This window comes from Ammospiza caudacuta, chromosome 16 (assembly GCF_027887145.1).
Source record: "Ammospiza caudacuta isolate bAmmCau1 chromosome 16, bAmmCau1.pri, whole genome shotgun sequence".
Classification (NCBI taxonomy): Eukaryota; Metazoa; Chordata; class Aves; order Passeriformes; family Passerellidae; genus Ammospiza; species Ammospiza caudacuta.
Genome location: NC_080608.1, coordinates 8,052,132 through 8,079,050, shown reverse-complemented (window position 1 = coordinate 8,079,050; position 26,919 = coordinate 8,052,132). Strand labels below are relative to the sequence as shown.

At 41.6% G+C, this 26,919-nt stretch overlaps 1 protein-coding gene across 6 annotated transcripts; it reads right to left on the bottom strand.

The window, feature by feature from the left end:
- On the bottom strand, window positions 1-26,919 carry P4HA2 (prolyl 4-hydroxylase subunit alpha 2). Of its 6 annotated transcripts, XM_058815286.1 has the most exons (17): window positions 26,803-26,882; window positions 25,617-25,727; window positions 19,808-19,898; window positions 18,042-18,138; window positions 16,765-16,916; window positions 15,171-15,308; window positions 14,106-14,345; window positions 12,239-12,450; window positions 11,309-11,485; window positions 7,798-7,868; window positions 7,466-7,565; window positions 6,484-6,537; window positions 4,067-4,126; window positions 3,933-3,998; window positions 1,735-1,803; window positions 1,240-1,336; window positions 1-505 (listed from the first exon to the last, which is right to left on the bottom strand). In XM_058815286.1, exons 3-17 carry the CDS (start codon window positions 19,887-19,889, stop codon window positions 435-437), a joined length of 1,686 nt encoding a protein of 561 aa, XP_058671269.1. In that variant the 5' UTR covers window positions 19,890-19,898; window positions 25,617-25,727; window positions 26,803-26,882; the 3' UTR covers window positions 1-434. The 6 variants fall into 6 exon arrangements, with proteins under 6 accessions (XP_058671269.1, XP_058671265.1, XP_058671266.1 ...); XM_058815282.1 differs by lacking the exons at window positions 4,067-4,126; window positions 26,803-26,882 and adding an exon at window positions 26,909-26,919; XM_058815283.1 differs by lacking the exon at window positions 3,933-3,998.

The following is a 26,919-nucleotide window of genomic DNA, read 5'->3' as shown; positions in this document are numbered from 1 at the left end:
TTTATGGAAAGAACATTTATTTTTGCTTTAAAACTTGTGATCCACAGAAATACAATAAAATCAACATGTACACAAAACTTTTTTTAAAAAAAAACTTTGGTTCAAAGAAATATTTAACATCTAAATCTGAGGTACAAAAGGCACAAGACCAAGCACCCAAACAAACAGAATTGATCACAGCACTGTTTGCACCACTACTACAGAGGGAGACTGTAGGGAGGAAGGCAGGGAAAATGTGGAAATAACTGCAACCAAAAGACATGAATGTGTACAATGCCATTTACTTTCTTTCACAGGTGTTACATATTTTATTGTTCTTTTGTAGTAAAGTGCCAGGACTCTTGGAGAAAAAGATGGATCATTTCTTAGAAATGAACTGGAACAAACAACAGTAGAAAAGGAGACAGAAACAAAGGTCTGCAGCAGGCTGGAGTTCAATCAACTTCTGTTCTCCCACAAGGTCTTAAGAATTCATTTCCTCTTTCATGAAACCATTTGTTTGAAACTGTGGAAACAGAGAACTGGAATTAGTTATCACCATGTAGCCAGTGTGGATATCATCACAACCTAGACGGATACTTTAGGTAAATCTTTCACATTGGGGATCCATGCTTATACTTCTCTACTCACCCAAGGGAAAACACATAGAAAGATGTAAAAGGCTGGGGAAGAAATGATCTACCCCAATGCACAATTCTGGAGCCAACACTAAGAGAGCAGTGTATTCTGGGGCTTGTGTCACTGACAGTCAGCATCTCTGGCACTCCAGGGACATACCCTGGGGGCTAGGGGATATAGGTATGGGAATAGATGATACAAAGCTTGATAAGCTTTCAGCAGGAAGCAGAAACTCCTGATGTCCAGACACTCCCATTTACCTTACAAGGAGCTCTCATCCTTTTGCAGCTCAAATTATGGGCAGATCTTTGTAGGAATAGACCTGATTCTAGTCAAGTGACAATTCAAGTCATTCTGATGCTGATGCAGTACACAAACCCAGTGACAGACACTTTGTGCTGTCACTGACGAAAAAAAACTCACTAGAAAAGCTGTAGCTGTACAATGCAGCTGCTGAATACTTCATGAGATCAATGGCAGGAAATTTCACTATGGCCAAATGACTCCAGAAGTTGAAGGGGTGCCCAGGTTATTAAATGCTTTTTTAAGAGGTCAATGTACCCCCAGCTTCACATACATGAGCCTTCCTTCAGGATTTGTTTCAAAATAGGAATTACTTACCCCATTTACACCCTACTAGTACTGGACAAGCTGCATGTCTTGTTCTATAATCCCCCTCACCACTTCTGAAGAGATTGTACCAAAACACTGCTGTTCCCTGAAAAGTGAGATCAGATCTGGATTAGTCACAACCTAGTCAACATAACCAGGTTAAAGTAAGGGGAGGAAGATGCCCATGGATTCAGCTGCAGGCAAGAAATTTAACAGGTCACCATCAACAGCACATGAAAAACTCTTAGTCCTGTTTTAGTACAGCCATGTTCAGGGGACAGAGGAATTCTACTGAACACAAGTTTACTTTGTGAAAAACAGCTGTACAGAGAAACTTGTCACTTCACAAATTACCAACAAAGGGAGATGCCCTTTGGTCTGCAAGATCACTGCAGCTGCAATGAACTGCACTTGTCACATCAGCTGACTGACACAGACTGTGCTGAGGGAGAGCCAGGAAGTGGAGAGAGAAGGAATAAACCCAAACACATCAACAGACTTTACCTTCTTGGGCCATATTGCTGCCCCAAAATCTGGGAAAACTGTAGCTCCTCCAGCTTCTACATCACTCATCTGAGAAAACAAAGTCCACAAACTGTACATTTACAAGGCTTTTTATACAGTCCCACAAGCTATAAATGTCCCAAGGCCTGACATTTCCACTTGCACCTCTACAAGCAGCACTGATGAGGAGGGTGCACTTCAACCAGCACAAACTGCAGAAGAAGCAGTACCTGCTGTTGAAGCATTTTATTGCAGCTAAAGGCTTTTGTGCAGCTTATGTCCATCTGCTCTCTATTTCCTAGATTATGTATCCTCTACTTCAAGTAGCCACTAGAAGTTGTGTACCTGCAATGTTAATAAGCTAATACTCTAGAACAACAGAGAGGACTTCAGAGTTAGCTGGTTTCAAGAATTTCATTCTACTTTATGATCCAATTAGGAAAACAAGTGTCTGTTAAACCACATATTTCCTTGTAAATTGAAACCATGCCTTTGGAACCCATTTTCATAATTTAGTTTATGCATCTTGGTCAACCACTTCAAAAACTACACAAACTATTAGAAAAATCTCTTTCTGCAGTTTCTGTGCTGTTCACCAATAGTCTTATGCAATTTCAAGTGCTTTAGGCAGCTCAAGCTTCAACAGCTACAGCTATGTGACTCTAAACAAAACCATGTATCTTTTATGTTTTACACTTCTACACTGGAATGAATTTAACCCTATTGTATTCATCAGGAACAATGGATTTATTGTAAATTCTAGACTTGACTCAAACCACAAAGTTTCTAGAAATGATCCCATTAAAAACAGAATGTCTTTCCACTGAAATCAGTAAGCTTTGGGTCAGATTCTAATTAAAAGAAACAAATTAGTCAGATCCAACTCCCACCAAATTTAAAAACTACTATTAATACACTCCCCAAATTTAAAAACTACTATTAACACACTCCCCAAATCCCCACAATCTCTATTGTAACTTGGATTTCTGTTTATAGGAAATGTTGTTACCACTCTGGTGTCCTCCTGCTTGGTCCAATAAAAGGACCATCAGATGCCACAGGTGCACAGGTTTTTGCCCATTCCAGGTAGAAAGCGTGTGCATGCAGCCTTGCAAGTTAATACACGTCTTAGCCAAAAATGACTCTTTTTAGTAAGGCTGGTGGTACATGTATGATGTGTAATGAGTTCTGTATTGGACAAACAAAGGCAAAGTGCCTTTGACCATGTACAACTGGCAGAGATGTGAATTGTTCCTTCTAAATCAAAGCTCATCCAAAATTCCAAGAAGCAAACAAAATATTGACTCAATTTAAAATTTCTTTGCAGCAGAATATTTCACAGTTACTCCAATTCTTGTTTTGAAGATTATATCCCTCCCGACTATACCAAGTTGAAAGTGTTTCTGATTCTGTTTTGACCTTTGTATTTCACTCTCAAATATGTTATCAGCCAACAAATTAAAATTTCTATGATAAAATATTTAAACTATATCACTAAAATCTTAAACACAGAACATGAGGTGATCCTAAAGATATAGTGGGTACAGGTTGATAGATAGTGTCAGAAGACTACTGTGAAAACAAGGCCACTATTCCCAGTGGCAGCTGTTTAGGATTCCAGTGTACATGGTCTGTAGGCTGCATAATGCATGCAACTAATGAATCTTTCAAATCTACACTGTAACCTAGTTGCACCAAGTCTGTCAGCTCTGCCTGCCTTTGTTTGTTAAAGCAGCACCTGTGCTGAGCAACTGAGCAACTCTGGCTTTGCCACACAGCTGAGGAAGAGGATCACAGACCACAACATCACGTGCTGTCAAACAGTGGTGGAAAAATATGACTGTCTCACATGAAGTGGCTGCTAGTCAAGTTCTCCAAAAGCACACCACATGAGTGCCCCACCTAGTTCCCTCTCAGAATTAAGCCAAAGTCTCCTTTCCCCCACGGAATCCACTTAGGTAAAAGATTCCATAGCAGAGTGACCGAAAGGAGAAGATGGGTCCTGTATTCAAATTTTCTGCTCTGACGTTAAATACCACCAAAATTCTACCAATTCAGATGGGACAGCACCTGATGCTGCAGGAATAATGAAATCCCTACTGCCAGATGCCAGGAAATCTCTACAAATAACAACTGCACAAGCTTTAAAGAGATGCTGCTGAAGTTACACTCAATGCATAAAGGATCATCATACTTACATAGTTTAAAAAAGTGGCCACACGATTTCCAGTCCCTAACCGCTTGAAAGCATCTGGCTCATCTTTCTATAAAATTAAATGAGAATAACTGCAAATTTCCAGCTCCCAGACAGCAGACACACAGAGGTACTTACATAGTTAAGAAACGTCGCTAGCCTATTTCCTTCCGATTTGAGTGTGCTGTCAAAGGGTCGCTGCAACAGACAACAACTTTAACCCAGGTTCCCAACACAGCTACCCACGTGCAGCTCTGCGGAGATCCTCAAGCCCAATTTAAAGAGTTGGAACAGGAAGGGGATAAGTGATACAGGGAAATGTTAAAGCCATCACAAGTTGCAGCCAGGGTGCACAGCTGCATGCACAGAGCACTGGGATGTGACAAGGAGAAGTTGCACTGAACAGTTCTGGAGGGAGAATGGAAGCACTGATTTCAGGGCCTGTGGCACAGATGTTATCCCAGTAAGGTCAACAACAGGCCATTATTGTTCTGGGCACTGATCCAAAGTCAACAACTGACATGAATACAAAAAAATTAATCTTCAGTGGGCTTTAGATAACAGTCTTGTAAATGTAACAACTCAAAGAAATACTATAATGAGAAGAGCAAATGCATGTTTTGACAGCAGACAGAACTATAGAGTAGTTTCAGGTGGTTGCCTGTCTAGGACTAAAGACCACATCAAAAAGATCAAATTGTCTTTAGTCTGTAAAAGACATTGAGTTTCATTTGTTGAAGTTGAGATCATACTGGTGCCAGTGTAGAAGCAGAAAGAACATCCAGAATACCAGTGTCTTTCCTTCAAAAAAAATGAAATTAGAAATTTATTTACATTGCTAATAGTCAGGAAGTCATTCCAGTCAGGAGACATCCAGCTGCATTTTTACACATAAAAGCAGTTATGTTCAACATTTAAAGAAAACAATAAATCAGTATTGAAAAAGAAACAGCAGGGAAAACCACAGTGACCATGTCTAATTTGTTGTAGTTCAATCTGCTTGGAGCATGTTTTAATGAACAAGTGGTCTTTCCTGAAATGTGTTCACAAAAACCCCAAACTTGCATATGCAAATCCCATCCAAAAAAGCCAACATAAGAACACAGATACAGAAAACTCCCTGGTTACTGCCACTGCTGTGGAACCCAGGTCCAACTATGAATTTCTGAACTTTAACAGCAAAAATCTAACTTGAACAACCAATAAAATCTTCAAGTTGTAGTAGGCAGCTACTGAAGTGCCTCTATTTGAGAACTGCAAGGGAATAAAAAGCTTCAAGGCTGATCAGAAGCTGGGGAGACACAGCAGCACCTCTATTTCAACACAAAGTCTGTGATCCACAGAGAGCCTGCAGGACCAGACCAGAACTCAGGCAACCTCTGCAAGTGCCTTGCCTCAGCTGACAAATGCAGCCAAGGTTATGTTCCAAGTGGAGCTCTGCTCCAGCTCCTAATCCAAAAGTAAAGTCCACAGTGGCCAATTTGATGCCTGAGGTCCTTGAGTTCAAAGGATTTGAAGAGAATTTAAGAACACTTGCTCAACTCAGGAAACTAAGCAGACTTGAAGTTAAGAGGAAAATTCTCAGAATGGGCCAAAGCTAATGAATACAAACTTCCATAGTGTTAAAACTTGGAATTTTTTTATTTTTTAAACAGTGCTAAGTTGGGAGGCTTCAATTCTGCACTCAATTATTGGGTTGTATACTCTGGCTGCAGCAATCCCTCCTACCAGGTAAAACACTGGGACAATCTGAATTTGCCAGATCCCACTGAAATACCACGGAAACCAAGGCATCACATGGATTTTATATTTGAAGTTAACAGTCACCACAGCTCCTCAGTATGCTTAGCACAGCCATGAACTTGTTGAGGGTCATTATTAACAATCTGCTCTTCTTTTCTCCCACAGCAAAGCAGAGCTGTTCTTTGCCAGGCAGAGCCCTCTAGTGCCTTGTGAAGACCCAGCACCAGCACCTGTTCATGCAACCTGCGCTGGAGCACTGCCCTCAAAACCAACCCAGGGAACTCTTTTCAGATCCCAGTGCTGCAGCCACTCTCAGGGGTCTGCCAGAAGGGCTGTACAACCCATGAGGATTTCCATAATGTTTACTTTTCAGGAGGAAAGTGGAAGGATATTGCCTCCTCAGTCAGCTCCTGCAAAATGCTTTAAAGCACCCAGCAAAGCAGGGTTTGGACAACATCACTGCACTCAGAAGCCTAATGGAACAAGGCAGACTCACAACCCAGGGCTTGCAGACCTCAGTTTACAAATAAAACAATGCAAAGAGCACATTCAAGTGCTGCATGACTGTTTTAGAGTCTCTGTACTGTGTAAGGAATCAAGGTCCCAAAGTAAGCAGGGAGGTTTGTTCATAATTCTTTTGAACCTGCAGCATCAGAGAAAGCAGTGCAAAGGCTTTTCAGGATTCATAATTCATCCATGAAACAGGGCTACATATTAAATGCTCTAAAAGAAAACACCTCCAAAATTTCTCTCAGACCAAACTGCTCCCTCCTCCCCACCCCATTAAGAAATAATTGCAAGTGTGATCTTACCCTGGAAAAATCAAAGTGTGGCTCGTACTGCCCTCCCATTCCATAGTTGGCAACCTACAGCATGGAAGAAGGAAGCACATAAATATGTACTGAACTGCAAGTGAGTGCTGCAGAACAGCACTTGCTCTCAGAAATCCAAAGCAGGCTCTGAGAAACAGCACTTTGTGGCAAGATGATTATCTAGAGTACACTGGATTTATTTTTAGATTGCCGGAACTGAGGTACACAGATGAGAAACAACTTGAGTGCTTTTTCCCTTTTGTAGCTTGAGGGTTTGTACTTATCACTACAACAGCTTGTTTAACATTCAGCAGCAATAGTTCCACCTCATTTTTTCTTCCTTCCTCTGAAGGAAAGGCAGATCAAAGTGTGCAACTCCCTGGGAGTTCAGTCTAGGGGACAGAACTGGACTCTGTGCCACTCATGTATGATCTGTTACAAACTAATGCCTCTCCAGTGTCACAGAAAATTAACTTAAAAGCACCTCTTCCCTCACCTTATAATCAAATAACACGCCTTAGTTACCCTGAGGCTGTAGTTAACGTGTCTCTCAGACCACTACACAATTACCTGGTTTCTATGGATAGCCTGTAATCGAGAGTATTTCTATCAAGCTCTGAAACAGGAATTCAAGGAGCATGGAGGAAGAGAAACAGTGAATAGACTAACATACAGCTATTCTGGCAGTGCTGTACTACTGGCACTCTTCTTCCCAACAGCCATCCAAAGATCAGAATTCATATCAGACTATAGCAAAAAATACTTAGGTCTTAGAAACATTGAACTAGGACAGAAAATAAGCTTTTGCAAACTTGAAAAATAAGCTGCAGGCACTTCCCTCAGAACAAACTGATAAATATCAGATTTCTGCATTAAGTTTTCTTATATTGCTTTGGTCTCTCCACCCTTCTCTGCTTGGCACACACAGAAAACATCTGTCTGCACCATTCCACCTTAACCAGGGTGAAGCCAGTGCACCGACCTGCAAGAGCTCAGCTGTTTCCACTGTTAACCCTGTGATCTGCTGCATTCGCTGGTTCACCTTGGCCACAACAGGATCATCATCCTCCTCCAACCACGAGCTAAGGGAAGGACAGCAACACATGACTTTACAATACCAATCACCACATCCCATTTCCCAAGGCAGAAGGATTCTCCTGCCCTTTGTCAGATGGCTAAAAGAGCCATTTTCCATGCATTTGTTGGGGAAGCTTTGGTTACATGCAAAGCAGTTCAGGTTTTCAGACATAGGAGGTAGCAAACAACAGCTGTTAAACACAAAAACCTTAAAGCTCAGCCCTTGCCTCTGCTTACCTCTTGGATACCCTGTAGCTGGCCACTGTAAGGACACCAGTTTTGGGATCACGTACTGTGGCTCGTGCCAGCTGTGCCAAAAAAAATCCCAAGGGGGAAGAAATACATCAGCTACAGGAGAGAAAATTTCTCACATCTTACCAAAAGCAACACCTGATTTGTCCAACTTCAGTAACTCACTGGATAAAAGAGCTTCAACCTAGAATATGATCTGACTTCATGCTAAAACAACACATGCAGAATCACAAGTACAATCCATCACCTGTATTTGACCCTGGAAAAAGAGTCTGAGGGACTGCCCAAGCCATGATATTGATTAAATCCATGAGTTGCTTGCTTAACAGGTTTTGAAGGCACTTTTTTAAACAGCTGAAGTCAATATTAGCAAGAGGGAACAACAACAAAAGTTAACAACATATGAAGTCCAAGTTCCTGGCAAAGAGAAAATCATTGGATAGTCCATGAACTTAATCAGCCTGCTCCTCATATTGATTAAAACTCCAACCTCATTCTCAGATGTAAAATAACAAGTGAAAACTTTTACAGAGCAAGTTACAAACTATGGGACAAGCAAACCCCCAGTAGCAGAAAACTCCCAAATACAACTCTCAACATTTCCATGCTTAAATTTTCCAGCTGAGAGATGCCTGGAACATCCAGCTCTGATGAAGGTAACTCTGCAAAAGCACAGCACACCTAGACATTTTAAACAGTCAGTATCATGACATGTAGGCCATATGACCAGATCTGTAGGGAAAAAAAAATGGAACTTGGCAAAACTGATAGTTTGCTGTGGTGTCAGAGTGACAGATGACTGCTAACAATACACCAGCTCACTTTGGTTTCATTCTTGCAGCTGAGAACAAGAACTGGGATACTCTTTTCTTTGACTGTAAACTAAGACCACATTTAAATTTAACTCCTGCTAACCACACACACTCTAAATCATACCTCTTTCCTTCCACTTAATTATAGGTCATAGAAGGCCTTTTTATTTGCCTCTTCTTCAGGGAATGCAGTCATTATTTCCTTCATTTTTCCTCAAATAAGTCTCCAGCCAGCTTTACACTACTTGTCAGCTGTCTTGTCCCTATACAAGAGTTCTTGGCTCAGCTGTTGCTGTAATTCTGACTCACTGTTATTTTGTTCCAGATTTTGCCTGTGTAAATTATAACAGAAGAGCCAGACTGACTGGATGTTGTTCTTCACTGGTACAGTGAAGCATAGCTTTGGGGATATATATTTTGCTTCCCAGACTTTTCATTCTGATGCCATTTTCAAGCTTGTACATGCTTGCTTGATTTCTGCACCTAGCATATGATATAAATAAATCAGAACTCAAATAAGCCTGACTGCTTTGATATTATTTCCTATCTGCTCTGACAGATAGTCATTTAAGACACCCAATCTACGTCTCAGTTGGTACAAGCAACTGATAAATGTGAGGCTTCCTCTCTCAGGGTGGAGAAATCAGCCTTGTAAGAGGCATTTGCTTTCCAAAACCATCATAACACCCTTCAGAAAATTGGTCAGAAGCTTCACTGACTGTTTCAGAGTCTGTTTAGTTTAGCAATCTGTGTTGTTATTTCCTTCTGAAATTCTGCACTGCTGAAACCCTGTAGCATGAGCTCAGATATTTATGCCTCCCCACTTCATGCCATGTTCTTGCCTGTTCAGACATTCCTGGCTTGCAGGTAAAACTAAGATTTTAGGAATATGTTTCTCATACTATGATGGACCTGCCTCAATGCTATCCACACCAACAGAGCTAAGAATTTTCTTGATCCTCCCCACCCAGTTCTGATGGATTGCCTGAAAAGCTGGATCTACTTTTTGGAAGTGGAATAACAGTGATTGCATTTTGCAAAACAAGCATAAAAAGCAACTCAACTGCAGCTACTCCCAATCACATACAGATGTTCTTTCTCTACAAAAAGTATTGGCAAGTGTAAACTGCAGATAATGCTTAAGTGCTTGGACTCAAAAGTAAAATTGTCTTGCAAATGCATTTTAGAATAAACAAAGTGGTCACCTTTCTGAGCCTAAAATAAAATAACACTTCACAGTTCTGTCTGAAAGCTTCCATGATTCCCAACTAAAATTTCCAGGCTAAAATTAAGCTGTATTTATTAAGGACCATCTCACCACAGGACTTGCATTTTCCATTCTTTCAGTAGTAGTGCAGAATTTAAAGTTACTCCAGCAGCTGAAGTTTAGAACAAACAACTCATAAAGAAATGGTTGCTTTTTTAAAATTGACAATTTTCATCTGAATCTTAAGGCTATAGTATTTATCTACTCTTCTAGGGACTGACTGCAGTTCTACACTACACAGATTACATGAAAAATTCCTCTAACATTAGTAATATATGCAAAATTCAGAGACCAAGCATTAAGACTTTCCATAAAACTCTGAATAAAAAACAGCAGTCTTTAGACAGTGCTTTTATTTGATAAAATAGATTAAGTGATATGCTCTATGTGAATACTTCCATTTTATCTGAAGCTCTTGAAGTTTTCTACTATGATGTAATAGGAAAAATTCTCCATTTAAGGAGGTGAGAGCCCTCACTGAGACAGGAGTGTTCAGCCAACATTTCCCTAGCTGGCTGATAGTCATAGAAGACCAGCTTCACAAACATCCCAAATCATTAATCATCTGGGGAAGCATCAGTTTCTCAATCTGTTTCTAACTATTTATGCTTACATTTAGAAATACAGAAAGCTAAGTCTTCACTAGAATTTTTGTACCATATTTCACATGGTAGCCTGAAGAGTGCTAAAATGAACCACTCCTCTATAAGCAAAGATTTGTTGTTTTACATTCTGCTCAGACCTGACAGAAAATCTATGGGGGCGTCTACTACTATCACACTGCCATACTACTTTTTGCTGGAAAGGTGACAGAAAATTCCACCTCCAGAAAAACCAGATAATTACTAGCTTTGCATGAGGTAGCTGTCACCAGAACTCATATCATGAGTAACAAGAAACATCTATGGTTTAGAATAGAAGCAGTGGATTCCAGGATACACAAACAAACAAAAAAAACCCGAACAAACCCAAACCTCTAGGTATTATTCTAGCACAACTTACATTTTTATCTTTCCACTTCTCTTGAGATTTGGGGGTTTTAAATATCATTTAAGTTTGGCTCCGGTTCAAAAGGCAGATTCAAGACACATTGCACACCTACTCCCATCATTTTAAGTCAGCCATTTATCTTTTCAAGTCTAGTCTCTAATTTCTTAAAGCTTTCTAAGCCATTTAGTGAGAATTTTGCATAATTAAGTGCAACAATGTATAAGTACCTTTAAGTACCTTTGGGAGCCTGGGCTTTATGGTCCTACATCACCAGGCAGTTTCAAAATCTTTCCCTTTAGGCTCACAGCTGCAGTGTACCATCTGTAGTATGAAACCAGATCTTTCAAATCCTTAGCTTAGTCCTTGCTAATAGAGACTGAAGCATGAAATTGGCAGTTATTAGTGAGATGGAAAAAGGGAAGCTTACCCTTGGCTTAGCTAGTTGTTTAATCTTCTCAATTTCTTCATCAGACATGACATCATAGTATCTCACAATGTGAGGACTGTCCCATTCATCTTCCTCTTTAAAGGGAGCTATCAGCAGATGAGGGTTTCTGTTTCCATCGTGGTACCTACAAAACAGCCTTTTTTGTCTTCGAGGTGTCTGAAACAAAATGCCAAACAAAGCATTGTTTGCTCAAACACTTGAACTTCAAACAGGCAAGGCAAGAAGATGAGCTTCATTCCACACACACTGTAAAAGCCATCAGGTGACCAGAAGATAGAAGAGGTAAACAAGAGCAATTCTGCAATTCACTGCAATTAAAAACAAGATATCCTGCTCCAAATACCACTGAGTAGCATCTGAAATACTCATCTTTAGGGGAATTAAACCATAATAGGTTACAGGTTAAGAACTATGCAAGCAGCGAGCTGTAAAAAAAAAAGTCTGGTTTCCATAATTAAGACTATACAGATGAAATAAATTGCTTCTTTTCCCAGGACTAGGAATTGAAGTGATATTTATTGAGAGGTACTGGAAATCACTTGGTCAAAATAGTCATTCCAGAATACACGTCTAAGATGCAAAAGGGAAGGAATAATGTGATTCCCTGAGTGTGGTAAAGCATAATCAGCTCTCAGGGGAAAAAGCCCTGTATGGCTGACTTTGAAAAAGCTGAGTAGACAGACTGAGGAGAATCAATTTTCAACAACCCTTAAGAGGTACAGCTAAGAGTTGCGTGTAACAGCTGAAGATTGAGAAGTCAAGATGTAAGATACAAATCTCAGCCTGGACAGAAACAAACTTAAATTTTTCTTAAAAAAAGAGCTTCACAGAAGGAAAAAACAACATGTTCCACCAAGCTTGACCACCCTTATGCAAAGGCAGCATCGTCAGGAAATTCTTGTCCCTTACCATTTTCACCCCTTCACCTCGGCACAGGGCCTCGTAGATATCACGCTCAGGCAAGTAGTCCAGAGGCCTCTCATAGGCTCCACTTTGCACCACAGCTTCTGTGCTTGTCACAGTCTTGTTTATTGAATTTTGTTTCTCCTTCTCCTCTCTTTCCTTCTCCAGCAGCTTCTCAAAGTACCGCAGGTTACTGCCCGCTCTCTCATGAGTGCTGTCTTCATTGGGAGAAAACCAGACAGAAATGGTGATTTTTGCAAACTGTTAGGACAAACAAGTCCCTGTATCAAGACAGCAACAATTCTTATCTTCCTAAAGCATTATCAGGCAAACAAAGGCATTGGCTTCAGTCTGCACTGAAAATCCATGCCAGGAAGCTTCTGTCTTTGCAAAGGAGAGCTGCACTAAGGATACAAAAGAATCCTTTCTGGAAGAACCCATAATGAAAATTGTATTCCAAGAAAAATAATACAAAGTTTTTGTTGTTCACATTCCTCCTTTTCTCTCAACTTTTCTGACCAGTTCTACCCAAGATGAGCAGATCAACAGAGTTCATGAGCAGAGACCAAGGTAGCCCACTTGCTGTACCCCTCCTTTCCATGCTGCTCACCCACACTGCACAAGCAGACTTTAGCCAATACTGTGGTGGAGTCCAGCCACAGTCTTCAGTCCCAAACACTTCTCTCAGGCTGGGAAGCTCTGAGCCCACCTACAGCACCCATCTGCAGCTCTAACAGGGTTATATGGGAGGGAGCATCTTTGGACATACTAGTGATTTACTAATGATGTTGGTAAGAATCAATTATCATCATCAATAGACCTTTATCCCAGATAACTAAGAAGGAACAATTCCTTGTTCATCTGTGTTTCTGGATGCTACAACCTACAAGAGATTCTTTCCTTTCTGGCCTTCCCAACTTCACTGTGTTTATCTCACGGAACCAACCCAAAAGCTCACTCCAGTCACCACTCATTAGAGCACAGGGTAATAATGGCCAGATAGGGAAATTGAGCCCAGAGCAGAGGAAGCTGCTGCTTTCAGAAGGGACTGCCAACTGTGTTCCACTGTTTGCTGCTGATCAGGATTTGCATTCTGCTATCAGTGCTAAACCCCTAGAGCTAGATTCAATGCATATTCATATTCTTGTAAATTTTAAATAAAGAATTCTAGTTCTGCAGAAATTAGACTAATAAATATTTTTCAATAGGAAAGTTTCACCCACTCTCAGGATGCTGCTTATATCTAAACAACCAAAGTTCATTAAAAACCCCATCAAATACCTAACACAGGTAATGTTAACTCTAAATTAAGAGGACAGACCTTTCCACTGCAGGAAGTAGGCAAAGCTGGATAGAAAGCTTATTTGCTTAGTCAAGGGAAAACTAAAAACAGTTCAGAAATAAAAAGAGGTTTTAAGAAACTCAGTTTGTTCTGAATATTCAGAAATATTGCAAGATCTCAGGCAAAGTATTCCAGCATCCATGATTACCTGCACTGAGGAATAAAGAGGTACATGTAAAGTTAGTAGGACTTCACAGAAGGTGCAGCACTGCCCATATCTGTGGTAGCCTTGATCTCTACTTGAGACAAGCAAGGCTTTGACCACTGCCAAACAAAGCATCTCAGTACAGTCCAGCAAAGCACACAGGCAGTGAGTGCAGTCAGACACACCAGGGCCTTGGGTAACAACACCATGGACCATAAGACAGCTTGTTAAAGATACTTCATGTATAAATAGACTTTTTTCGAGGACCCACATTTATTAAAGTGATCTGTGAGGATATCCTTTCCAATCACCTCACCAATGTGGATGGGCCATGACTGTTCTCAGCTCTGCTAAAGCAGCTAAAGTAACGTGGTCTTTGCTCTTACCGAGGGATATCAGGCGCCTGGTGAGCTCCATGGCTCTGTGCAAGTCCCCAAACTGGAAAACAGCATAGCTGAGATAATCTAGGATCTCTACTTTGCTGACTGTTGTATCCTCCCCCTCATCATGCTGTTTTAAGGCCTGCTCCATCCAGAGCACAGTGTGGTAATAGTCCCCATCGTTGTAGGCTGTCTTCCCCATGCCAAAGCAGTCACCAACTGTCAGGGAGGATCTATATTTTGTTCCTAAAAACAAAAATACAGCTTTCAGCAATCCACACAAGCACCTTTGCCTTAAATACATGGGATACAATGAGAAGTATCTGTAAACACACACTTTTATCATCCAAAAATGTTTCTAAGAAACAATGCTTTGACAATATTGTAGGTTCAGTACTAAAATGATCACCATCAGAATTAAAGAGTAAACTACCTTAATTTTATTCTAACTCATTCCTTTGGAAACAAAGGGAAGTTAACAGAAGTTACAGTGGTAAGCTACTGTGTTTTCTGCTGTAGACAAAGGAAGAACAGACTAACATTGTAACAGATTTCACCTAAGCTACAGATTAACACCGTTAGATGATCAGAGAAGCCTGACTACATGCTGACTGTGCAGCTTCTCTTTACTATAAATCTGTATTTGTGCATAAGCAAGCTGATGTTGATTTAAACAAACTGAGTGTCCAGTTGACTGCACTGATTTCCAGTTGCTCCAGCTCAGAAGACGCACATGTAAGACTTAAAATTTAGTTAATTATTAATGGCTAGTAATACTTACAACAAATAAAAATATTGTGTCAGCTCATTTACCTACACATCAACAAAGACTATTCAGTTAGTAAACACCATGTTGGTAGCCACCATAACCTGTTTCAGTAGGTGTCACAGCAGCAGCAAACATTAATCAGGACTTTGCTAATAATCAGACATCCCAGTATTTTTTTGAAATTTTCTGAAACATCTGTGGCAAAAACAGTTAACCCTCATTTTATAAAGGACTTTTGGAGAGAGTTTGAGGATGTTACCATTTCCTTCCTGTTAAAGCTGAGGAGCCCTTGGTGCACTTACCTGGCAAGTTCCCTCGAGAGAGGGTTTCAGGATCCAGTTTGTAGGTGTCCTGCAGGCGCATCAGAGCCTTCGCCGCTCCGGTCTCGTCTTCTTCAGTTGGAAAAAACTGACGCTGGATTGTAAGATTTGCAATAAAGCCTTTGCAGTAAAAGGGCAGATGTTACTTCCAAAGCTTGAATAAATATCAGCACAAGATTGACACAGAAGAGGAAACATCTGCTCTGGCTTGAGAATTAAGTTTCAAATAATCCAGATTTAAAGCCTCTTATTAGGCTCAAAAGTTACAAACACATTGTTTTCTGTCCCTTTTCAAGAAATACAGCTCACGAGTAAAAAATAAGTAATAAATATCTAAACTCAGTTTTCTTGTGCAACAAAATCACTGATGTACAATGTGAATCTAATGATCTTCATTGTCCTGCAATATCTCTTTCTGACATGAAAACTTAACAGCTTTGATCATATCTCCTGCAATACCCATAGAGACAACTGATGTCAGGTTGTAGTACTAGTCAATGATCTCCAACTTGGTATTCCAACATCTAACGCTACAAGAGCTTTTCAAGTCTCAGTTCCAGGGGCAGAGACCCTGATTCAGGATCCCCTCACTAGTACAGGACCTTACTCAGTGAGAGAATGAAACCTGACAAGTAAACCAGGTGATACTCAGAAATAAAATTAAATGCACTAAGTAAACATGTCAGGGTTACACAGCAGGTTGGTTGGGCAGAAGAGGAAGCCATCAACTGAAGGAAAACAGCCCAACCATTTCTAATCATACAGAAAGCCAAACTGGAAAAAGAAGCATTTAGAAAAAATTAGCGACAGACATATTCAATAGACATGAGTATTTTATTTCCATTTAGGATAACTATTCCAAAAGGCAATAAAAGCCTTGTCTGGAAAAAAACTTTCAAGTACCTAAACTTTAGCATATGCAGAGTAGAAGGGGAAACCATGTGGTGTTCTGCCTGAAAAACACAACCACCTCCTCCTCACTATCCAAGAGTCCAGTAAAAATAAACCTCCACTTAAAAAAGGTATGCAAGCAAATTCAGGCAGACATGTGAAAAAATGATGCAAACCCAAGGATTAGTATTGGAAACATTTGATTTAGAAGGATAGATTTAGAGACAGCAATCATATAGCAATCCTGGTTTTGGCAGACTACAGCATCTGCCAACTCTAACACTGAGGCTGATACAAGTTCCTCCACCAGTTCAATATGGGACTCATTTTGATTCTTAATCCTATCTCTGATCAACACTGTCAAAAAACAGTGATCATCAAGAGAAGCAGCAGACTGGGAAAGCAAATAAAGCAGTTTGTATACAAGAGAACAATAACACTTAACAGTTACCAGCACAGCTTTAAGCATGTCCCATTCTCCCTTCTTCCCCAAACAAAACAGTTTGAGTCTTGACTAAGACGTGTTCAGTTGCAAGTCTCACTCACTTGGGTAATCAGTACATACAAGTCAAGTCCTTAGCTGCTTTTTAAACAAACTTGGCAATAATATTTAAACCACAGCCAAGCTTGTGGTTTTCCAGAACACAAGGCTGCCTCCTGACAGCAGTCCCCTGTAACTCCTCACCATTTGTTGTGTCCTGAAGAACCAGGTTTTCCAATTCCAGCCAGTCAGTATTCAGACGCTTGACAAGCTTGTATGCATTCACAGGGTGTGCCAGGTACCCTTCTGGGTCAGAGGCTGATTTGCTGGTCAGTACATCCATCTTTTCAGCCCAGCTGGAATGAGAAGTGTGCACATGATTTAAGAAGGAAGATGTGCATTCATAAATTGTTCTCAGGCATTTATGAATGCACATCTTCCTTCTTAAATCATTCAAATTACACATCTAGATCAAATTATTGCTGCTTTTACTGTCAAAACTGGCTTTCAGCCTTTCAAGTTCACAAGGATAAAGTGGAGGTTTTTTAAATTACAATAGTCTCATTCAAAGGGAAAGTATTTCCCTGCTTAGTATTTTAAACTTCAGCAGGCATGCATCTCAGTTGTAACAAGCCTTAAAAATACCAGTGTATTCACAGACTGAACAGATATTCTCTTTACCAATACTTGAAAAGGATACTGCTTTGCCTCTGAAGGGCAGCTTTTCAGGAAAAGAACATTTTGTGCCTATGTGACCAGAACTCCTACCATTCCACTACTCCATAGCTCTATTCTCATCCTACACTCCCACAGGAAGGTCAGATTGACACATACAGCCTCGAGCTGAGAAGTTTTTTGGAAAGCACAACTCCTCCTAGAGGCACTTGGCTCTTCTGAACCTGGACCTCATGCAGCCTATCCTCCTGTCATACCTTAGCATATATTGCTTTTGGCTAGAGCAGAATTAACAATCTTCCTACATGACACAAAGTATCAGCTGTCAGCAAGGGCCTTTCAAGTGATCCAAGCGATCAGGACAACATCAGAGATGTGCTGCAGCCAGGCTGGCACCTGAAGAGAACAGGGCAGAACTGTCCCTGAGGGCAAAGCCAACACAGGAAGGAACCCAGAGATTTGGTAAATGCCACTGGCACACCTGGCTCCTGTAAGCAGGGCTGGTGGCATGAAACAACAGGCAGCACAGAGCATTGGCACACAGAGGCATTCAGCTCTCATGACAAGACTGACATGACTCTGATGTGTCCTCTTTACAGGAGTCCTGTGATGGTACAAGGACAGGGCAAAGTGGGGAGATCCCACCAGAGCACCATTTCTAAAGAAGTAAATTCTAAGTGACACTTGCGATTATCTACTGAGGAAATACCAACAAGATTTAGCATCAGAGAGTGGTGACAAAGGTGGGGTGTGACTGAACACAAATGAGCCATTTTGTCACCCTTCATTACACAAATCTCCCCTACCTTTTAATCTGAGAGAGCTTTTTCTCTTCTGCTCGGATATATTCCTGTAAAGACTGTACCAAGTCCTTCTCTGCATAAATCAGGTCTGTCATTTGACCTAAAAAGAGTAGGAGCAAATATTCATCAGTCCTAAAAAAGTAACAATTCCCAAGTGCACAGAAAAGAAACCTTAAATGCTCCAGGGCTATTAAAACCATCACAAACCACAGACAAATTGAGGATGTGCACTTCAATGCCTATACCCCACAAAAGCTATCAGACACACAGGTCTGGCATTCAAATGCTTCAAGGGGCTTTTAAAGTCCCAGCTTCAACAGTTCATGCAGCTTCGCTCTGACCCTTCCTCTGCCTCTGAATTACTTTTAGTACTACAAGTGCAAGCAAGAAAATGAAAAGAAAGGTTTGACACTCATACAGCTATGGAGACAAAGCAACAAAAGATGCAAATGGTTGCCAAAGCATCTGTTCTACATATGGACACAGATTAGGTCACACTAACAAATTGCTAGTGTAACCACTAACATCATTTAAAGTTACAGCTTTACAATATGGGTAACCATGGGAACAGCCTAACATTACACAGAGAGGAATTTCAGACTAATGTTCATAGACTCACACACACTCTCCTGATTAGCATTAGTGGAAATTGCTAACATATCAGTCCTAATTGCTATGACAAACTTGGCTTTTCAAAGCCCAAACTGAAAGAACATTATTAGATTCATAAATGCAACCACAGTTCCAGCATTCCAAAGTAATTATGAATGAGGCATGATTAAGCAGATAGAAGGCAGCAGGATGTGCTGTTTTCAGAGTTAGCAAAGGTTCAGAAATAGGTAAGTGTAAAGAGAAGGTGATCCTTTGTGGAAGCTTTGTATAAAATGCTACTTAACTTAGAAAATCAGAAGCAAATAATACACATGTAGTTAAATATTGTTGAGCCAGCCACAGGGCACGTGAGGAGCTTGGCAGCAGGACTGGCTGAGCAGTTCCACACAGTGGTGCACAACAACCCACCAGGAGCTCTGAGCTCTGCCATTCAGAACCAGCTCCACTGACTCAAAGAACATTCTGGAGAACAGCCAGTGGCAGTTAATCAGCCTCTAATGCCCTTATGGAGTGCAAGTCCCCAAACTGTTCAACAGGAAAATGTTACAGCAATTAACAGCAGAAAACTCAGTTTGTGCTCATTTGAAGCTCTACCACAATCATACATTATTGGATCCTATTAGAACACAGGAACTAATTTGTCATAAAAATCAAATTATTTTACAGATTTAGTACAATGCAAGTTCTTTAGGATTTAGTCAGGCCTAGCAAAACACACAATGTAAAGGAGTTACTGATTTTTCCTTCTGACACCTAACTTCAGCTTTTTGAGAAGACAGGACATTTTGGCTGCTGGGGAAAAAGAAAAACTTCACATATTTACCACTTAAACTATTTTCATAACTCAAATTCAGGAGACTAAGCTTTCTAGCATAAGGTGGTGTGCTCTGTTTAAAATGACAACAGATACACAAACCCTAATAGAACACAGAGCCCATCCTATTTTACTGACAGAGGCCCCAGAGAAACTTGGATCATGCTGGTCAGTGTTCCAAGTCAGCCAACTGCAAACAAATTGCACTGAGGCTGCAGAAGAGCAGCTTTTCCTAATAGAGAGTGTTGGCCAGGGCCACATTTAGAAAAGCATATGCTTCAGATGATAACTTCAGCAATCACAATAACCACATCACATCATCATGCACTGATTCTTCCCACACCTATGGAGGTGAAGAACTCTGCCTCTGCGTGCCAGATCAGGAAAACACAAGGGAAGAACATCAACTGCAGCCAGGGCTTCATCTTCCAGATCTGTTAAAAATTAAAAGGAAAAGGAGGAATAAAAATAATTAACTTATTTGTGAGAAACAAGCCAAAGCATTAACCTTTATCTTCAGTCATTTTAACCTCATGCAAATTATTTAGACACTCCAAATTTTAATTAGTAAAGCTTGAAAAAACTCTTCTTCAACCATAGGAGCTGTTACTTAACAGTATCAAATGCTATCTTGCATACTCTTTGGGATTTACATGGGAGACACTGGAAAGCCCACATGAGAAAAGGGAAACTATATACACATTGTCCACTGAGAGTGAGAAAAAGCTCTTTTGCAAGAGCAGTTCAGCACCTTCCATGTCAGACATAACTAGAGCTGGAAAATATGAGATCCACAAATTATATTCCAATAATAATAAAAGTCTAAATTAAATGGGTTTATAGCGTTCTATAAAACTCAGTTATTTAAAAACTGTCTAGAAACACAAATATTGAGAAAGCCAAATAGAGAAATAGAACATTTTGTAGTGTAGAAGTGGCAGCAATGGCTGGAAAAGTTAGAAGCGAAATTTCAAGTTCTGTTTATTCAAGATGCATTATCTCAGCATACTGGCCTCTGGGCACAGCCCTTATAACTCCTGTATTTCAAAGGCTGTGCCAGTTTAGAAACCCAGCCCCAGAGATGGATGTTGAAAGCAGATTGTTCCACTTCCAAAAGCACAGCCTGAGGGGTATGGGAGGAGAGCCAGTGTGAGCAGATGGGTCAAGAGAAGCAAGGGATGCAAGGGGCACACAGAAGAGCCCCTGGGAGCCCTGATGACCAGAACACCTTCCCCAGGGGCTCTGTGAGCAGCACTGCACTGGGATCATCCACAGCTCACCCCAGAGCTGCCTGCCCAGCAAGCAGGAACAGCCCCCAGTGGCAGCCTCATGCAGGAGCACTGCTGCTCAAACTGGAGCTCCTGGCACAGCCCTGCACAGTGTCACCAGGGAGGTGACAACTCCCCACCTCAGCTCAGTTATTGCTTTTTCCTGCTCAATGTAACTGGGCAAACTGGTGGCTCAAAATTACCACATGCAACCCAGTAACTTGAAATACAGTAAAAATGCAACTGTTGGGGACAAAATGGAATCAACTTGAGAAAGGGGAATGGAAGGGAAAAATGAAAGAAAAATACATGGAGTGTCCTGAAATTTCAAGCAATGTAGCAAATAGGAAGGACTCAAGGTAATTCTGCATTAACTCTTGTTCCCTTGGGCTCCACACATCTGCCTCCAAAAGATGAAATACCCACAAGGCAAAAGATGAAAAATGAATATTTCTTTTTTTCAGTCCCACAGCACAACTGAAACTCTCACCCTCAGCTGGGCTCACCAGTGCCACAGAAACAAAGACCAAACACATCCTCAGTGACACCACCACCACTAAAAACACCAGGAATAGCTCTGTCCTCTGTTGTGTATTATCACAAGACAAGATGATTATTTTTAAATTATTCTTTTGATTACTTTACAAGACTACACAAGGAATCAGAATCATTCACCACAACAGTCTGCAAGCATGAGTAAGCAGGAAAATGTCTCACAGTATCATAAAAAGTCTTCTCCTTTCCCTCTTTTGTTTCTCACCCTCCTGCAAACCACATATTCCCCAACTGCTTGTTGAAGTTAGTTAAGAACTAGTACATGGGTAATCTGAGAAATGAATAAAGCTGAGTGAACAGTGCCATGCAGAGGTCTGCCAACATTGCAAGCCACAGTAAGTGATGTAGCAGAAAGCACAGCAAGTCAAGTGCACTTGGGAAGTACATTAATTTGGATATATTAAGCCTCATCTGTCCATCTGAATAGTCTGCCATCATTTAATGGAGTGGGTTTTTGGATGCACAACATAAAGCCTGGGAGAACAATTACAAGTGAATATTCCAGTTAAAACAACTGTACACTTTGCTGCACCTCCTCACCATGCTCTCCCATGGCTGAGGAAATCTGCCAAGAAGTACTACAGCTACCAGCTTGTCTTCATAGCAGATCTGCAACAGCTTTACCATCCTACTCAGCTTTACTTGAGTCAATAAACAGAGACCTCAGTAAAAAGAGAAAGCAGCTCTTGCTCAGACAAGCAGGACACCTGGCTGCAGGGTTGGCAGATGGTTTGTACATTCTTTTGACAGCTGTTACTGGGAAAACCAGCACAAATAATGAATTACAGGAGGCTGAATAACCACAGGCTTGGCTGGCAGGAGCGTGTGTGCACAGCAACACGTACCTGTGCCCACCCCACTCAGCTGAAAGGAGGGCAAGAGGGCAGAAGGGGCATGAGCAGCTCATGCCTCAATAAAGGAGCCAAACGTTTGTAAAGCAGTGTGTTTTATTCAAACAGAAATGCCAAACAAGCCTTTGTATAACAAACACTGCCTACATTTCTGGCTTTTCTTTTGTGGGTTTTGGGTTTTCTTACTTCTTTACAGTACAAGACCTCAGTGAATCATTACTCCTATGGAAAGAGTGCTGTCAGGCCCAGGGAACACTGGCAGAGGGAAAAAAGTCCTAGACAAAATACACAAGGATGGAAATTTTCTCCACAGGTTAGACTGAATTTTTTATTAAATAAGCTTTCTGAAAACCTCATAAGCAACAAGATATAAAAATAGACTTGACCTATTAAAGGGGAATTGCTTGCATATCTACCATGGTTCTCAGTTTCTCATTCACTCAGAATTCCATATCTAGTCACAGGGAGCATAGGCCAAAAGGGAGCACATTTTCCAGGTCAGAAGAGGAAACAAATACCTCTTACATCCAGTGCCTTCAGGACTCAACTTCTGATCACACTGATATGCCATGGTCTCCCTTATGCACCAAAGTACAAGAGAACTCCACTTCCTGACAGCCTAACTAAAAACAGGGACAAAAAAGCAAGTCCTTCACCCAGCTCCAAATTTGCACAGACTTCTCATGCAGGAAAATTAAGTGGAACCAACATAAGACCAGTCTGTACAACATAAAGAACACAAGTCATAGCCTTTATTGTGGTAAATTAGACCAGAGTGTTACTTGTACTCATGTGAACACTTTTTGATCACATTAACAGCAGAAGAACAAACAGTGTCCTTCCACTCCTCAGGTAAAGGTGGCAGCACTGTCTCTGCCATGGGGCTTCTTTAGGGGAGCTGGGGAACTGGGGTGCAATCTAACTGCTCCAAACTGCTACCAGCAAAGTCACCTCTTCTTCCAAAGACTAGCTGGGGGAAATTTTTTCCGAGCACACACAGCAATGGTTTCTTCTAAGCCGTTAATGCAGAGTACTGCTCTCTGCTTACAGACCCAGAACCTGCTGCAGAGGAATAAAGCTTGGGAGACAAAGTAACATAACCAGATACTGTCAACATCTGATTAGGATACCATTTTTCTGAGCTACTGGAATACAGCATGCAAGCTGATGACACAAGGAAGGGTTACAGCCTGTCTCCTCTTCTGTGCTTGTCTGTGCTGTTAAAGACACCTGGGAAACCACTCTTAAAGCAGCTCCTTCCATTTAAGTACCATTTAAGTACCAACAAGCAAATCACAATTCAAGATCACCCCAGGCCACTGATGAGCTCTTGGTGCATGTCACCATCATATTTTCTGAGAAAATCCCCTTGCCCAGGATTTTTCTCCTGGGAAGCTGAAAAGCCTCAGAGAAAAAGGAAAACAATATTATCTCATTTGCTTCTCCTGTGTTTTGCTGCTTTGGAATGTGGTTTGGACACTGTTTACCAACAGGTGCATGTTTCATTGGTTTCATGTGAATTGTTTTTACTTAATGACCAACCACCACCAGCTGTGTCAGGGCTCTGGAAAGAGTCACAAGTTTTCATTATTATCTTTGTAGCCCTCTGCCTGTATCCCTGCTCTATTCTTTAGTATAGTTTTTGTATAGTATTCTTTAATATAACATCATAAAATAATAAATTAGTCGAAAATACCACAGGTGCACACAAAGTTGAGGCTCTGAAATTTGGTCAATACTGAAACAGCAATTTGAGGTTGGACTGTTGGATGAGACAGATCTGTCTGGGGCTCCTCCAAATGCCACTGCTTTCCACCCCATCCTCTTGCTTGGAGGCACCCCAAGGGGTGCTTTCAGATGCACTGAACTGGGGCTGCAGATGGCTTCATCCCTTTCCTCTCCACAAACAAAGGAGCTTCACAAGGAGGCATTAAGCTGCTATCAGTTAATGCTATAAATGGCTATAAATAAGGTTAATGATATCCAAGTAGAAAATTATACAAACCAAACCTGCAAGGCTGCTTATTTGTTAAGAGCCAAAAGATAGGCTTAATTACAAACAGGTTTTCAAGATGATGCCAAGGAGGAGCCTCTCAATATCAAGAAAGGCAGCCATAAAACCATTCACATGTAGCAGTATTTCAAGTCTTGCAGATTTGCCCAGCACATGATAGCAGCTATAAAACATTTAAAAAGTTATTAAATACTAAGGAAGGAAAACCTATACCATTGGCTAAAGACTTTGAACCAAGTAATTCAAAGCTGCAATTCATTATCCACATGAACTCAGATGCACCAGTGTACAATCCAGCCCCTTCCTCCAGAGCACACTTGTTTTACTGCTTGAAGCAGCCTATACCAACATCACTGCCTTTCTTTACAAAGCATTTTAATATGCATCTAAAACCAATTATAATTACCTAGCAAAACCAGCAATGTGATTGCCTTGTGCTTCTCAAGGCAAGCCAAAAGAAAATGAGGAAAAGCTGTTTATTTGCAAGCATTAACAAGGACACAGCACAGTCATGCAAAACTGCTGGCATTTCTTTTAACATAAAATAAATTATAACCACCTTAGAAGCCATAATCATCCTGATTACCTCCCAGTAAAATTTTAAAGCTATAACAAAACATTTCTTCCACACTCCAGTAGAGAACAAAACTGATGCAAGTCTAAGGCACAGCAAATCCTCTTGAATCTTACTCTGCAAGCTCTGCCTTTATAAAGCAGCCTGGAGTCAAATCCCACAGTGTTGGTGAGACAAAAAGACCCCGGGCTTTTTCCACTACAGCTTATTTTTTTAGCATTAATATCTAGACTGCATTTTACTGTGCAAAGGCCATAACTTTAGTATATAATCATACTTAACATAACTTGGAATAACTTATCATTTGCCATATAAAGCATTAAAAGTATTTGTTCAGAAATAAGAGGAGTTATTTTCATATTAAAAAGGTCTGCTGTCAGTGAACTGTTTCTTTCAATTCAATTTAATTAAAATCAGGCATTATCTCAGAGGTTGATTCTGTTCTAACATCCCCCTAGAACATGCCTGCTTCCACACTCCATGTTCTCACATTTCTGACATATAGAAAACCATGCACAAAAATCAGAACTAGTCATAGGAAATATCTATGTTTACAGCTTGCTTCTTTGGAAGTTTGCCAACACACACAGCATGGAAATTATAAACAGATTGGATTCCTGACTTAAACCTCCAGTGAAAAATTTCTTATGCTTACTGGTAAATCCAGCTCCCTCTGCTGTTACTTTCTTTGAAGTATGTAATTCCTGCACTGCTTCCCAAAGTATGATTAGTCATATTAAAAAATGAATCCCAAGAAACTATGGCATTAGCAGGAGGCCACATTCTTGTCTGTTAGTGTCACAGCAGTGCCAATTTACCAATGCAGAATAACGTTCTACTTGTGAAATATGAATGGCAGTTATTGATTGCTACATATATTCACAACATACCTGTGGGATTATTTCCAAGTCCTTAATGCCAGAAAGATGAAATATTACCCTGGTAAAGATGGCCACAGCAGCCTTCCAGCTCCACTCCACTCTTACAGGGCACCTATAAAGCTAAAGCACAAGAGGTTTTGTTACAAAAATGTCTGCTGGGGAACATTAATACTGAGGAAAAGGGATGATTATTGGCTGGAAACACCAAACATCAAAAAGTCAGACAGTCGCAAAAATAGCCTTTATTTACATATCCTCTCTCCTCCTGGCTTCCAGGTTACAAGGACATTCTTTGCTTCCTGAAATAAAATTACTCCTGTCTAGTCAAAGGTATGTTTTGCCATGTTACGACCCGCCAAGCTTCTGTGCCCCAGCTGAGCTGTGGTAACACGTAAGTAGTGCCTTCAGTTTTCACACCAGCTGCTCTCCCCTGCCTTTGCTCAGCCTCTTCCACCGAGGCTTCGGTCGCTGCATCGCACAGGTCACACACAGCTGCCTGTGCTCTCCTGGCTTGTCCCCAGCTCAGCTGCACAACTGTCCAGGGACAGGCTTTTTTTGGTAAGCAAAGCTCAGAGTAATATAAAATGAGACGTGAGCAGAACAAGTGGGGTTTGAACACCTCTACGAAGCTCAAGCCACGGCTTGCTCTGTGTGAGCCTGTGGCAGGCAGGGAACACGCACAGCCAGTTAACGCAGCTGGCAGAGTCAGCTGGCAGTGATTTACCCGGGAATGCCAGTCCTATCAAACCCAAACAGCGCGGAGAAGGGCAACAAGCTCTTGCACTGTTTTAGCGATGACAGCTCTAACACGCTTACAGAGACGCGGGATGTTTTGTGATACCGCCATCCCCCCGAGCCCGGCCCGCGGGGACCGCCGGCCCCAGAAGCGGAGCCAGGACCCCGGAGAGGATCGAACCGCGTCTCGCCAGGGCTGAGCAGCCTGCAACGCGATCGGACCGCGCTCAGGGCTCCGGCAGCGGGACCCCCGCGAGTCCCGGGGGGCTGCGGCAGCGGGCACGGCGTGCTGCGGGCTCCGGCCGTACCTGTGCCCTCAGCCCTGCCCCGCTCGCCCCAGCGCGGGCTCTACCTGTACCTGTGCCCTCAGCGCGGGCTCCGGCCGTACCTGTGCCCCAACCCTCAGCGCGGGCTCCGGCCGTACCTGTGCCCCAACCCTCAGCGCGGGCTCCGGCCGTACCTGTGCCCCAACTCTCAGCGCGGGCTCCGGCCATACTTGTGCCCTCAACAGGGACTCCGGCCGTACCGGTGCCCTCAGCCCTGCCCGCTCGCCCAGCCCCGCTCACCGTGCAGCCGC

Coding starts and splice junctions, on each gene's coding strand:
- P4HA2 (XM_058815286.1), bottom strand. CDS start 19,889: ATGAAGCCCTGGCTGCAGTTGATGTTCTTCCCTTGTGTTTTCCTGATC. Junction 14,346..15,170: donor CTCTCGAGGGAACTTGCCAG/GTAAGTGCACCA, acceptor TTTTGTTTTTAG/GAACAAAATATAGATCCTCC. Junction 4,127..6,483: donor CACACTTTGATTTTTCCAGG/GTAAGATCACAC, acceptor TGTCTGTTGCAG/CGACCCTTTGACAGCACACT.